Source organism: Babylonia areolata, chromosome 35 (assembly GCF_041734735.1).
Source record: "Babylonia areolata isolate BAREFJ2019XMU chromosome 35, ASM4173473v1, whole genome shotgun sequence".
In the NCBI taxonomy this organism is placed as follows: Eukaryota; Metazoa; Mollusca; class Gastropoda; order Neogastropoda; family Buccinidae; genus Babylonia; species Babylonia areolata.
The window spans coordinates 17,655,349-17,670,446 of NC_134910.1; the positions used below are offsets into that span (position 1 = coordinate 17,655,349).

General features: G+C 47.9%; 1 protein-coding gene across 1 annotated transcript in view; it reads left to right on the forward strand.

Moving 5' to 3' along the window:
- Window positions 1-85: 85 nt before the first annotated feature.
- The window catches only part of LOC143277999 (tight junction protein 1-like), an 87,258-nt gene continuing 72,245 nt past the window's right edge, over window positions 86-15,098 (forward strand). Inside the window, exon 1 of the mRNA XM_076583011.1 lies at window positions 86-362. Within this exon, the coding sequence (XP_076439126.1) occupies window positions 86-362 (277 nt within the window). The remainder of the gene's footprint in view (window positions 363-15,098) is intronic.

Genomic DNA, 15,098 nt, shown 5'->3' on the forward strand with positions numbered 1-15,098 from the left:
TATCACTTCTTATCCAAACATTTTTCTATAGTAAATCAAAAATGTTTGAAAACAAAAATTGTTTCCCTTCGGCTAATTTTCAAAGATGGCGGGCCCAGGTGTGTGGATTCGCCTGCTCGAAAGGCATCGAGCACGGCTGACGAAAGATCCAGATATGAACAGAGTTGTGCCCAAACTAATCAAGCGAAGATTTTTTTCGGACATCGAAGAAAGGCAGCTTGCAGGTGCAACAGACGCTTCTGAAAGAACAGATCTTCTGCTTGATAAACTTTCGAGGGACCCTGACGCTTTTCGAGAGTTCTGTATGACACTCGAGGAATGCGCTCCTCACCTGTTGACGGAATTGCTTTTAGATCGTGGAGGTAAGTTCTTTTTCTCTATCACCAATCTCGGATAGTTATCTTGTGCATTTTACAATTTTAATGACATCACAGAGGAAGTGTCATCCTGCTTTGTTTCTGTTTCGAGAGGTCCGAACAAAATGTTTTGTTACCTGTAATTCATGAGTTTGCTCCCTTGTGGGCTGGAACTTTTGGAGCGTTATCGAGCGCGCAGTTTACTCCATCAGTCACCGAGCTGAAAACATTCTTAAATAATGACAGTGAAAATAGATTTTAAAATATTTTAGAAGGTATCCTAATTGTTCTGTTGTATGATGGACTTTCTTGTGTGGTCATTTAAAAAATATGCGTTGAAAATCTAAGGGACATAATTTGAGGAACAGACCTCAAGGAAAAGACCCAAGCTGAAGCACGAGGACACAAATTAAAACTTGACCTATACGGCGTTTGAGGCCCAGTTAAAAGGCCTGTGATGATGAAACAGTCTTCGTCTTTTTTCATGAAACGACCACGTGTGGTAACATATGTGTGGAAACCACATATCACATATGTGTGTGTTTATTTGTTTATCATGCTCTGTTCTGGATATTATTTACATCAATGCGTGCGTCTTGTTTCCAGGACATTGAAGGTCGGAACAGTTTTGTTTATTTTCATTTGCTCGAAGACTAATTTGATATTTTGTATTCATCATATTTGTGCATTCATTTACAAACTGGCACATATGAATGCTGTTCACCTCACCCACGTTGTCGTGTCAGCGACCATCTTCGTCCTGCCTTCGATACTTTCCATCTTTTGGCATGTTTTTCATGTGCCCAGCCCTCTCATTCTGTCCGACCTCTGCTCTCGCACTGCCACTGTCACCATGGTAAACATCAATGACATCAGAGCTTTGCTTAGAATGCCATGGCATAAACACTGCAGACTTCATGACACGACACGGCGCATCATCAGCCTGGGCATCGGCAAACCGAAAACGAAGAGAGGAACCAGAGTGGGCAGACTTTGCCGTTTGTGGGGTTCTGTCCCCTGCATTGACCGTCCTGTCTCCGATGTCAGCCCTGCTGTTGCTGTCACTGTCACTGACAACGTTACATCTGCTGACCTGTCTGGCATATCCTCGGACATTGTTCCCGTTGTGTGTGATATCAGCACTACTGACAGTACCCCTGATGTGTTACCTGTGTGTGTTAACACATCCACTTTATGCGGCGCTGTTTGTGCTGCTTCCAACCTTACACATGTGTTCCTGCTAACATTTTTACTTCCTGTGACATTGTCCCCTCTGATGATAATATTCCAAACTGTAATATATCCCCCGTGATAGCTTCTGCTCCACTTCCTACTCCTGCCACACCTGTCTCAACTCCCGGACCTTTTTCTTCCTTCCCATTGTCCTCCACTGCTCAGTCACCATCTTCTTCTTCCACTGTCTATCTGCCTGACTGCTTCACCATTAGATTCCTCTCTCCTTACCTCAGATTTCTTTCATGCCTGTCTGTTCAATGCTCAATCTGTCTGCCCTGATCAAAAGACTGACTATATTTCTGATTTTATTTTTGAAAATAACTTTGATATCATATTTCTTACCGAAACCTGGTTAAAGTCACAAGGTCACGAACCCAAACTTAAACAATTGACCCCGCCTGGATACAAAACTATGTCACTTCCTTGACTGTCTCGTGGAGGTGGCATTGCCACCGTCTACAGAGACATCTTGGAGTCTTCCCTCTCCTTCTTCCATAACCGCGTCTTTCCACATGATACCTTTGAAATGCTAGAAGTCACTCTCAGTGTTCCTGGTCACTTAATCATCTTCTGTTGTCTCTATCGTCCTCCTCCTAGTCGTAAAAATAACCTAACGTCTTCTCTGTTTCACGGTGAGTTCCAAACACTACTTGATTACTACAACCTTCGTTCTTGCAAACTTATCATCCTTGGAGATTTCAATTTTCATTTCAACAACCAAACTTCCACTGATGTCAAACACCTATGTCTATCTCTGTCCACTCATTCTCTCTCTCAGTTCGTTACAGAACCAACACACAGATCTGGCCATACGCTGGACTGGCTCATCGCACATGACTCTGATGCCATGGTTGCGTCAGTGACTGTAACTGACAAACTTTCTTCCGACCATTCTGTTATGTTCTTGCTTAATATTTCAAAACCTACCAGAACCAAAAAATCTGTAACTCATGGCAACCTGAAATCCATCAACATTAATGCTTTTTCTTCTCAAGCTGCTGAATGCCTTTCCAAAATTTTTTCCAGTACCAACGTATCTACACATTACAACACTGTCCTCTCTCAACTGCTGGATGAACATGCACCCCCCACTACCTGCATGCTCCCTGACAGACCTTCTGCCCCATGGTACACACAAGACATTCGACTTGCAAAACGCAAACGTCGCCAACTGGAAAGATGACGGCGATCAGCAAAACTGCAAGTCCACAATCAAATATTCCGAAAACAAATAAATAAAGTCAAACATATGATCTCATCAGCAAAGACAAACTTCTTTTCTTCTCAAGTTCTCAATGCCACATCCACCAAATCTCTTTACTCTATCATGTCAAATCTTCTTGGAACTGCTAGAAAGACTCCAGTTCCTTCTGCCTACACTTTATCTGAACTCCCCAATGTCTTCTCCTCTTTCTTTTTCAACAAAGTCTAAAATATTAGTACCATCTTAGACCAAATGTCTTTCCAACCAGCTCATCCTGATCCTCAGTTCAGTGGTACTCCTCTCCATTCCTTTAATCCATTGACTGAAACAGAAGTCCATGAAATCCTGAAAGAAATGACAATAAAATCCTGTGAGCTCGATCCTATACCAGCCTCTGTCTTTTCCCAGTGTGTCTCACAGCTTCGCTCCACAGTCACCAATATTGTCAACTCATCCCTTCTCACTGGAACGTTTCCATCCACTTTCAAAACTGCAATCCCCCGGCCTCTTCTGAAGAAACCCAACCTTGACGCAGACATTTAGAAAAACTATCAACCAGTTTCTAATCTTCCATTCATGTCCAAACTCCTTTAAAAAGCTGTCCTGAAGCAGCTCAACAACCACCTTTGTTTCAACAATCTCATCCACCCATTTCAGTCTGCCTATCGCGCTGACCACAGCACCGAAACCACTCTCCTCCACATTCTGAATAATCTACTGCTAGCGTCCGACTCGGGAAAAATTTCCCTTCTCACTCTTCTCGACTTGTCAGCCGCCTTTGACATGATAGACCATTCAATCCTTCTTTCCTGTCTTCATTTTACATTTTGTATCAACGGCACTGTTCTAAACTGGTTCATATCTTATCTCACTGATCGATTCCAGTCTGTTATTGTTGATCATTTCCAATCTGAACCCGTTAAAATCGAACATGGAGTCTCACAGGGATCTGTTTTAGGCCCAGTGCTCTTTACACTGTACACTGCTCCTCTCGCTGAAATTATCAACCGCCATAATGTCAGTCATCATTCGTATGCTGATGACACTGAACTCCAGAAGAGTGATACCCCTGAAAAATTGTTGTCGCTCTTGCAAGAAACTTCTAACTGCTTCCTGGACATTCAAAACTGGCTGACTCTAAATAAGTTACAATTGAACGCGGACAAAACTGAAGCAATGATCATAGGAACTAAACAAAAACTGTCTTCCATCACAATTGACACAATCAAACTTGGTAGTACATCCATCCCTCTTTCCAGGTCAGTCAGGGACCTCGGTGTTGCCCTTGACAATACGCTGTCCATGCAAAAATTTATCAGTCAGGCATGTCAGTCCTTGTTACTGTCAACTACGGTGCATCAGTTCTGTCTGGAAATATCTGTTCACTGACGCAACATCTAGTTTGGTGTCATATACTGTACCATGCCAAACTGATGCAAACTAGGCCTATCGGTTTGCTCTGCTTGGCCAAATTTCGCGCGGCTAACAGTGAAAAGATGAGCAGTGCTGGCCCGGTCCACTCTCAGCCAATCAAACGCCTCTAAAACCTATAAGTGCTGAATCATTCCTTTGGCCAAGGCTCTCCACGCCATCTTGTCAGGTTTACGCTCTGTCTCGTCTTACGCTATTAAGCGTATTCATTTGGCCTTATTTTGCTGCATGCGGCTTGTCTGTATTGTATTCTTACATTCTGTGTACTTGATTCGACTCGGCACCCTCGATTCGTTTGTTTTTCTGTACCTCTAAGTCGATCCTGTCTTTCCTTTCTCTGCTGGGGGTCGGATTTTCGCTGGGTGCCTAAGCGCAGGTTCCATGCCTCATGTGCCATATCACGAAGGCAGGGATCATGATGCTGGGACTGAGACTCGGCAAGAGACTCTCCCAGGCCCGGAGCTCATGATTCCTCCCGATACGGACAGTGGCGATGCGTCTTTAGACGCTGATCGCGGAGGCGACTTTCGTACCAGTAAAACGGTCATGAAGGGGACTGGGGGGAAAGAGGTACGAGCGTCGCCTCCCGAGGTGTCCCAGCGCGAGGCAGGGAGAAGGGGGAGTGGCAAGTCCTCTCCTGGCAGTGGGGACTCGCAGCTAGGCGCGAACTCCCAAGGGGAGGCCGCGCCCGGCCATTACCCCGGTCCCCACTCGGAGATGGCCCTCACGGGCCCCATTATTGTTCCCCCTCCTCCCTTCTCTGTCGACCCCCCTCCCCCACCTCCTTTTGGGGGGGGGAGAAAAATTTGGTTCCGGGGGGGGGGGATCTCTACTTTGCCCACCCCGGGCCAAGCCACCCCAGTCTCCCCACGGGAGGGGATTTGGGGCGCATGGCAACCTGCTCTGCAGGTCTTCCCGCTATCCGGCTGGTCTCCCCTGCTGGGGGAGGCCCGCGCGTGTCGGGCGGTTCCGAGCAGTCAGCCCACTCGTCTTCGGGCGGGACTGACACCCAAGTCGGACCTGACCTCCCTCCGACTTGGCCTGGTTTTTCCCTTCATGGAGGTCAAGGCGCCAGTGACCCTTGGGGTTTGGGTCACAGTATGGCTGGTGCCGACGGGTAGTTACCCCCATTCTACCCATACTGGGGCACACCTATGGTGCACGCTGGGTTGCCGGGAGTACCAAGGGCCAACCCCTTGCCCACTCCCCACCGGACCCAACCCAGCACATCTCACAGGGTGACACACACAGCCCCGACAAGTGGGATCGACTTCTTGTCGGTAAGGTTGAGCTCCTCGACCAATATTGCCACTCTGTCCACAAATCGGGCCTTTGTCAACCCACAGGTGACCTCCACAGTCACAACGGCCTCCTTGTCAGGACCGACGGCTGCTGAGGGACCCTGCTCGGCCCGGGGGAGCCTGCAGTTCCCACCTACCCAGCCCTCGGTCCTACAGGGAGATGAGTGGGTGTTTGTCCCCTCACAGCACTCATGGGCCCCTCTTGCATCCAGGGACGCCCTCTCTGAGAAGGTGTGGCACCCACCATCCCAAGCATGGTTGGACCTACGGTCCACATGCTCCCCACCCGCTTCAGGCGTCAAGGACATCACAGCTGCGGCCATGGTCCCGGCTCGGGATTGTCCCAGCTCATCCCACTGGGCTGACCACAGCTCACAGGACGCCCCAGTGGGTACATCCACTTGGGATGGCACCCAGCAGGGGATGGACTGCGAACAAGAGTGGGAGGCCCCTGTCTTCGGATGAGGACGAACAAGCGGATGAGCACTCTTCGCCCCCATCCCAGGGGGACAGTTTGAGCCTGTGCCTCCCTAGGGACCAGCCTGAACCAAACTCGGACTTTGCCGAGCTCGAACTGACCCTCCCCAATAGGGTCACGTATGCTGAATCAGTCCCTCAGGCTACTTTGTTACCCTTGACCCTCCTTACGCCATGTGACTCTAACTCCAGAACCACAAGGCGACTCAGAGTGCCAGAAATGGTGCAGGAATGGCTTAATAAGCCAGCCCGCACTGTCAGGGGTGCTGTTTCCATGCCTCCTCCAGGCAGGGAGTCCCTCTCTGCCCCGGGTGCTTTTTCCCCAGGAAAGTTCCTTAAAGATTCCTCCAAAGGAGGGGTGTGGTCCTGGTACACACAGGACCACCCTGCTTACAGCGAAGCAGAGCCCTCCGTGCAGGACAGAATGTTGGTCTCACAGCGCACCACCTTCCCCACTTCAGCTACCCTATCTTTTAAAACGTTAGCAGAGTGGGAAAAATTGGCCCGCCGCTGCCTCCTCGAGGATTCCACGGCTTATACCTTCTTCGACGCGTTCCTCCACAGGGCCAATGAGCTGTGGGAACAGCGTCCGGTTAACCAGGACACAGGGTCTCCTTCCTCTGTCCTGCCTGGCCTCTTCACTGACCAGAGGTTAAACACTTTTGGCAATAGGGTAGCATCTGGTCTCACGGCAGCTGCAGACACAGCTACCAGCCTTCACTTCAATACTGTGCTAGCGTGGCGTGATGCCATTCTCCGCCTCTCTAACATTCCTGTGGAGGAGAGGGCTGCCCTGCGGTCCATCCCAGCACAGCAGCACTCCCTCTTCGGCCAGTATGCGCCCCAATTTGTCAGCCACAGGGCAGAGACAAACAGGGAGGTGGCCTCCTATTTGGCCCACACCTCCCAGGGGCTCCAGGGTTCTATGCCATTGAAGAGACCGGCTACCAGGGCCCCTCCATATACCACGCCGCCCAAGTCAAAGCGGCGTGTGCAGAATCAGCAGCAGAGGAATAAACCACCTTATGTCCGTCCATGCCAACTGGCCATGCCCAAGGCCAGAAGGCATGTCTCGGCATGCACATCAGTGGCGTGCTCTAGGACTCAACGACGGGATTGTATCGGTGCTAGAGTCGGGGTACATGCTGCCTTGGGCAGAGGACTGCCCCCCTCTAAGATCCACTCCTCCTCCTTATGTGCCCAGCTCGACGGAGCAGGAGAGCGTCTTAGAGAAAGAGATATCGCACCTACTCCTCATAGGGGCGATATCTCAACTCTCGGACCCGGGCCCCAGTTTTTACGGCCGGTTGTTTGTGATTCCAAAGGTCTCGGGAGGGTGGAGACCAGTTTTGGACTTGTCCCCCCTCTACAAATTCCTCCCCAAAATCAAATTCAAGATGGACACACAGGCACAGATTCGGGAGACCATCCAACAAGGCGATTGGGCTACCTCTATTGATCTGAAAGATGATTATTTTCATATCCTCATCCATTCGGCATCCCGTCGGTACCTGAGGTTCATGTGGAGGGACAAGGTGTTCCAGTTCCCTGCCTTCCCATTCGTCCACTCGGAATCCATTCGTCTCTGTGTGTACCTGGACGACTGGCTTATCCTGGCCCAGTCGCAGGCCCTGTGCCAGAGTCATACGGCCAGACTTCTAGACCTTTGCTCCCAACTGGGCTTCCTCACGAACCAGGAGAAATGCGATCTGTCCCCAAGTCAGTCCTTCGACTTCTTAGGGATGAGATTCGACACGCGGTCCATGATAGTCTCTCCAACGCCAGATCGGTGGGACCGTCTGGCAGGCCTCCTCAGCCACTTGCGCCGTTCCTCCCAAGCAACAGCACGGACATTTTCTTCCCTCCTGGGCAAGATGGAGTCCATGGCACCTCGCATTCCCCTGGGCAGGGTTCTCAAGCGCCCTCTCAAGAGGGCACTGAGGTTACGCTGGTCCCAGAGCACTCAGCCATGGGATACCCAGATATGTCAGGGTGAGTGGTTCCTCGAGGTGACATCAGAGTGGTTAATCACCCCTCTTCGGACACGGGGTGCCCTTAGCCCCACCTACTCTTCAGGTGGCACTCTTCACAGATGCCTCCTCCCTCGGCTGGGGAGCCCACATGGACTCACTCCATGCAGCAGGGACTTGGTCCCCGGAGGAGCGCCTATGCCACATCAATGTTCTGGAACTGGAGGCAGTTCGCAGGGCTCTCCTGCACTTCATGGGGGAGGCCACTGGTAAGACCATCCGCTTGTTAACAGACAAGACGATGGTCGCATGTTATGTGAACAAAGGGGGGGGCGGGGAGTGCACTCGGCAGACCTCTCCCTGTGGACCGAGGCTGTCCTTCGTTGGTGCCACAGCAAGGGCATTGCACTTTCAGCGAGACATTTAGCAGGAAAAGACAACATCTTGGCAGATGCTCTCAGCAGGTCCAAGAGTGTCATCCGCACAGAGTGGACCCTGGACAAGGACACCCTTCAGGGAGTGTGGGAACGGTGGTTTCGGTCGATGGTGGACCTTTTTGCCACAAAGTTCAACAAGAGACTTCCCACTTATGTCTCTCCGGTCGCTGACCCAGAAGCGTGGGCAGTGGATGCTCTCTCTCTAGACTTGAGCAGTCTGATTGCCTCCGCGTTTCCTCCCTTTCCAATTCTGTCCAAAGTGATACGGAAAGACAGATTGGAACACCCGCAGCTGATCCTCATTGCGCCGAAATGGCCAGCCCAGCCCTGGTTTCCGGACCTTCAGTCCCTGACACATGTTCCACCCCTGGAACTCGAAACCAAATCTCATCTGCTGAGGCAGCCTCGCTCGGGCACTCCTCATTCCAATCCTCAACTGCTCCACCTGCACGCATGGCTGCTGTGCGGTCGGAACTGTCAGCATCACCATTGAAGTCTTCGACCCCTCGGTCGGCCTCTGTGTCGGCTGCGCTGACCCAGGGGTGTGCCTCCTCTGACCTCCTCTCCATAGTCACCAGAGCAAGGAGGCAGGGAACGGAGACTTTTTATGACTTTCGCTGGAAGAAATGGTTGCAGTGGGGTACAGCTCAGGGCATTCCCCCTACTAACCCTACAAGCATGCAGCTGGCCAACCTTCTGGCTCACTGCTCCTCGGTTCTCATCCTGTCTGCTAGTTCTGTGCGAGGGTGCAGGTCTGCCATCTGTACCTCAATCAAACAGCTAGGGGGTCCCGCCTTTGAAGCGGATTTCCTGCTCAGAGAGGTGGCTAGGGGTGCCCCTCTGAAGGAAGCTAGAAACCCCAGAAGAATGCTCCTCTGGGACTTGTTCCTGGTGCTGGATTTCATTCAAAAACAGCCCTTCGAGCCATTGGGGACTATTCCTTTCAACTTGCTCACCCTCAAGACGACTTTCCTTCTGTTGCTGGCCACTGGCCGTCGTAGAAGCGAGATTCATGGTCTTAGTGGAATGCCACAAGATCTGGCCTTCCACAGAGATGGTTCCATTACCATTCGTTTCCTTCCAGAGTTTCTGGCTAAGAACCAAGACCCTGAGGTCCCTTCCCCCTCTCTGAGGGTCAGACCTTTGTCTGATATTCTTGCCCAGAATGATGAGGATAGGCATCTCTGCCCTGTTCGGTGTCTCAAATACTATTGGGATAGGTCTCGCCATAGGCGTTCTTCTCAGAGGCGTCTGCTCATCTCCCTCAATGAGAATTACAAGACAGACATCGCTGCAGGCACCATTTCCCGCTGGGTTTCCCAAGTCATTCGTAGAGCCTACTCTCATGCACACAGGGATATCAGCTGTCTTCATCCCAGACCACACGAAGTGCGGGCCATAGCTACTTCGGCTGCTTTCCAGCACTCAGTGCCACCGCAGCATGTCTTGGAGGCAGCCTTCTGGTGGTCTGAGAATCCCTTCATCAACTTCTACCTCAGGAATTTCCGTATGACCAGGGCTGATGGTTCCAAGGGGATTTCCTTTGTCGCGGCTAACACTGCCGTCTCAGTTACAAGGGCTCCCCATACGAACCAGTAGGCGTTGCACTCCTCCATTTGCTTTAAATTCTGCATCAGTTTGACATGGTACAGTATATGACACCAAAAGGAGGAGTTTGTATTATACTCCATGTTTGGTGTTAAATATACTTACCATGTCAAACTCGAATGCCCGCCCGTCCGTCCCCGCGTCTCCGCCATGGTTCTCATGGGGCATTTCTTCGATGGCCACGGAATGATTCAGCACTTATAGCTTTTAGAGGCGTTTGATTGGCTGAGAGCGGACCGGGCCAGCACTGCTCGTCTTTTCACTGTTAGCCGTGCGAAATTTGGCCAAGCAGAGCAAACCGATAGGCCTAGTTTTTCATCAGTTTGACATGGTAAGTATATGTAACACCAAACATGGAGTATAATACAAACTCCTCCTACTTGTCATTTCTCTCATTCTCTCTCGCCTTGACTACTGTAACTTTCTATTGTCTGGTTTGCCTGCTTCATCCATTCAGTCCCTTCAGCGCATACAAAACTCTGCTGCCTGACTCGTCCTCAGAAAGAAAAGATCTGAGCACATCACTCCTCTTTTGCAACATCTCCACTGGTTCTCTGTCTCACACCAAATAAAGCAAAAGATCTGCACTCTATGTTATAAATGTATTCACAAAACGGCCCCTTCATATCTCTGCAGCTGCCTTCACCTCTACACTCCATCTCGCTCACTACGATCGGCTTCGGATCCACTCTATTTAGGCATACCCAGATTCAAACACTCGATTGTTGGCCGCCGTTCTTTCTCTGTCTCTGGACCTTGCAGTTGGAATGAACTTCCTCTTTTGCTTCGTCAAGTCTCCACACTCAGCTCTTTCAAGTCTGGCCTTAAAACCCACCTCTTCCCAAAATAGCCTCCCTTCCCTGCCTCATCCTTGTCTTTAGTCTCTCCAGTTTTAGGGTTATGCATGCGTGTGAATGACTGGTGCAGAAGCGCTTTGATTTGTCTCTGCACAAGATTCAGCGCTATATAAATACCATTATTATTATTATTATTATTATATAATGTTATATATATATAATATAATATATATATAATGTTATATATGTTATATATGTATATATTAGTTATATTTATAATGATTTATATCTGCTGACTTTTTGCACTGCCAGTAGTTATGTTTATTAATCATCCTTTTACTGGGGGGGGGGGGGGGGGGGGGGCAAGAAGAAATTTGGGGGAAGGGTGGCAGTAAATTATTTTGACTTTTTCCCAGAGACAACAAAAAAAATAGTGAAAACTGTTTTGGAATTTCTGGTAGAATATCTAGCCCTGTAAACTCCATGGATCTTTGGAATGGAAACTGTCCAAACAACGGAAGTCCAAACACAAAGAGAGGAACCACTCAGCTATGATGCCTGTTTGTATAAATTACTGTGTGGTTTCCTGGAGTAGAGGCCATTACAATTTCCTTCCCGTGACAGCTCCCATGAATCTCCTGACACTGGAAACTTTGATGCATGATCTCACACACACTCAGAAAGCGTGGACCATGGAGGAGAATGGAAATTACTGAGGTATCACCTTGACAGCATGGCAAGAACTTGTGAAGAGGGGCTGTAGATTGTTTTCTTTCTTTCTTACTTGATAGGTAGAGGAGGGGATAGTGATTATGATGATGTATACATATATTTATTATGCAGATTTTTGCTTTGAGATGATGATGGTGATGACTATATTTTAACAATAATGATGATGATAACAACATTTATAACAACTAAAACAACAACAGTAATAAAGATAATGATAATAAAAATGATGATTATAATAATAATGATGATGATAATAATGATAATGATATTAAGAATAATGATAATGATAACAATAATGATAATAATAATAATGATGATGATAATAATAATAATAATAAGAAGAAGAATATCAGTTGTAGTATTAGCAGTAGTAATGATGAATGTATGATATGTAGCTCTGAATCTTGTACAGCTCCTCAAGACAAATCAGAATACTATCACACCAGTTGTTCACATGGCTGCATGAAAGTTTGAACTCTGATTCAGTGAGATGGGATGAAAGGGAGTGGGGTGGGGGGTGGGGGGGATAACTGTAGTATTGTCACAACTGTCTCTGCTCTGGGTGTCCACTCACTTTTTTTATGTTCCACAAGGCTTGAGAAACACAGAGGTACTTCTCCCTCTCCTCCCCTACCAACTTCTTTCTTGTTTTATTTCTTTTCTGTCTGTCTGTCTGAGCTCCGTTCATTTTTGTTGACCCAAAGAAAAGTGTAACTGTAGCCTAATTTCAGTGTAACTTCAGGAATCTGTGACTCTGAGAAAGGGTAGTTTGTGTTACAGAGTGTTGTGTAATGTTAGAGATTGGAGAAAACAGATACATGTAGGTCTGTAGTCTTGGCTTTAGCTGACTTGGCTGTGACTGGGGTTAAGGATTGATGAAATGGATATAAAGTAAACCTAGTGTCATTGTTTAATGTGCAGTGACTTGTTTTCTGGGGCACGTCACTTTTTTCCGTGACTGTTAATCAGTGATGATATTCAGTAAAAAAATATTTATGCGTTTTTGTTTTTACTGCAAACACACACACACACACACACACACACACACACACACACACACACACACACACACATTTACAGACAGTTTTATCCTGAAAATTATCATAATGTATAGTCAGTGGGGTTTGTACACTATACAAAACGCTTTGCTTTGTTCTTATTTTAAGAGGGACATACCCACATGATGTACATTATCAGTATGATACAAATGTGAAATCAAATGTTCACACATGCCTGCTCAGACGCAGAGACATACAGAGATATGTTTACACACAGTTGTGTGCATCCTTCAGTCTCAGGAGACTGGAGTTGTGCTCCGGATGATGTTTCTGGTGCAGTGTGGGCAGCTTGACAGGCCTACTCTGGAATGGCTGCCTTATATCTCTCCAACGCTGTGCACTGTCAGAGTCTGATGCTGGTCTGTCTGTCAGACTCTGGGCCTTCCTTCTTTGCCATTTTGTATCTGACTGTTTGGCAAGTGGCTCCAGACTAGGAAAGGCCTTTCTGCACTGTCTGTCTCCAGGATGTAGAAATTATTAATTTTACTGCACTTTTATTTTGTGGTCCCTAGTTAAAGAAACACACATGTTCACACACACACACATACATGTACACACACACTCACTCACTCACTCACTCACTTACTTACTTTCACACTGCAAGGCTCTCTCTCACCACCCCTACCCCTCACCCAACACTGCATTTTAACACACAAGTTTTGTTCTTCTCAGGATGTAAAGAGGAAAAAGAGCATGAAAATAGCACGTTTAAAACAAGTGACACAATGCACTGAATAAATTCAGAACAAGTGGGCAAAGGTATGGTGTGAACTGGTAGGATAGTAATACCATGTGAATTCCAAAGTTTGCAAAAACTGTGTCACCTACATACAGAAAAATGATTCAGACCACGTTCATGTGGGAAAGGGGACACGGTAGCAACAACTGTTTTGTGTTGTTGAAGCACAGAACAGTGTGACTGACTTAAAAAACCAAACCAAAAAACCACCTAGTTCCCACAGGCCAACAAAAGAAAGCCACCATTATTATGAAGGAAGAAGGCAGGCAGGCATACCTTCACACACACCTCCACTCCTTCTTTTCTCCCTCTCCCTTCCCCCTCCCGCCTCCACCCTCTGCTCCCCCATACCCATCCCAGTCACCTGCCCTCCACTACACCCTCCTTTCCTTCCCACCCTCCACCTCCACCCCCGCCCCCACCGCTCAGCTTTCCTTTCACTCCGTTTCTTGTCAAAGAAGCAGGAATCTCTCTCTCTCTCTCTCTCACACACACACACTTTCTGCGCAACATAAAAAGCAGAGAGCGCAGTGGAATGGATCGACGATCTCTTGCAAAACCTATTTTATTGTTAAACCCCGCTTCGGTGAGCGTCAATGGTAGCCAGTGATGAGTCATTCATGGGTTAAAAAAAAGAAGGAAAAAAGAAAGGGAGAAAAAAGCTGGCCTTTCTTTTTCTTTATTTTACCCCCCCCCCCCCCCCCCCCCCCCCAGCAGAGCCTGTGGCAGGGAGGTGGTGGTGTATATGGTATGTTGTGACTGGGAGGGGGAGAACGGGGCCAGAATTTGGTGTCAACTCCTTTTTCCCACTCCCACCTACCCCACCCCCTTACCACTACCCCTTTCTCTTCTGTCATTCTTTCCCCCTCCCCACCCACCACATCAGTTCTGTTGGGTATGAAGGTTGGGTATGTCTGGGAAAATTTGGAATTCACTCAAGGGGGGTTTGGGGGAGAAGGATTGGTTATATTTATTTGTAAATATATTTATTTGTTTATTTGCCTGTGCAGTTGAAATGTCAGTTTGCCTGTGATGACGTAAGCTGTGCACATGTGTATTTACCATCAGTAAGTACAGAATGGCTAAGTCAGCTGTCATTTACACAGGTGAATGTCGTAGTTGCAGCTGACAAAGGCAGATAAACAGAAAGGAGGTGATAGGGATAAAAATCAAAAGATCTTACCTCATTCAGTCAGACAATTTGCACTGAGTGACAAAGTAAAAGTGCATGTTCAACAAGCCCCCCAACAGTACAGTTGGAGCAAGAAATTATGTCAGTAGCTATCCAGCCTCTCGACTAGAGCATAGACACGCATCATATTGAATCAGTGTTAATGTCTATGGTCTGGGTTTCGTTTTTAGTTGATATTTTGTTGCTGTTGTTTTTATCTTAATAGAAAAAATGAAATAAAGAAACCACCATTGCTTGTTTGTTTTTTCACTACCCCCACCCCCTCTCCCCATCAGTTTTCATCACAGATTCTCAACACCTGCGTTCTGTCATACTTTTTTGTCTACAGCTTTTCATGGATGAAGACTGTCATTCGCTCACCTGCTCACCTGCCCACTCTCTCTCTATCTCACACACACACGCACACATGTGGATGTATGAATGTGACTCACACAGTACATACTCACACAGTACATACACATACACAATCTACACACACATTGTGGCACACCCCCCTCCCCTCCCTTCCCGTTCCACATAACACTCATACAACCCCCCTACATACACCTCCCCTACCCCCA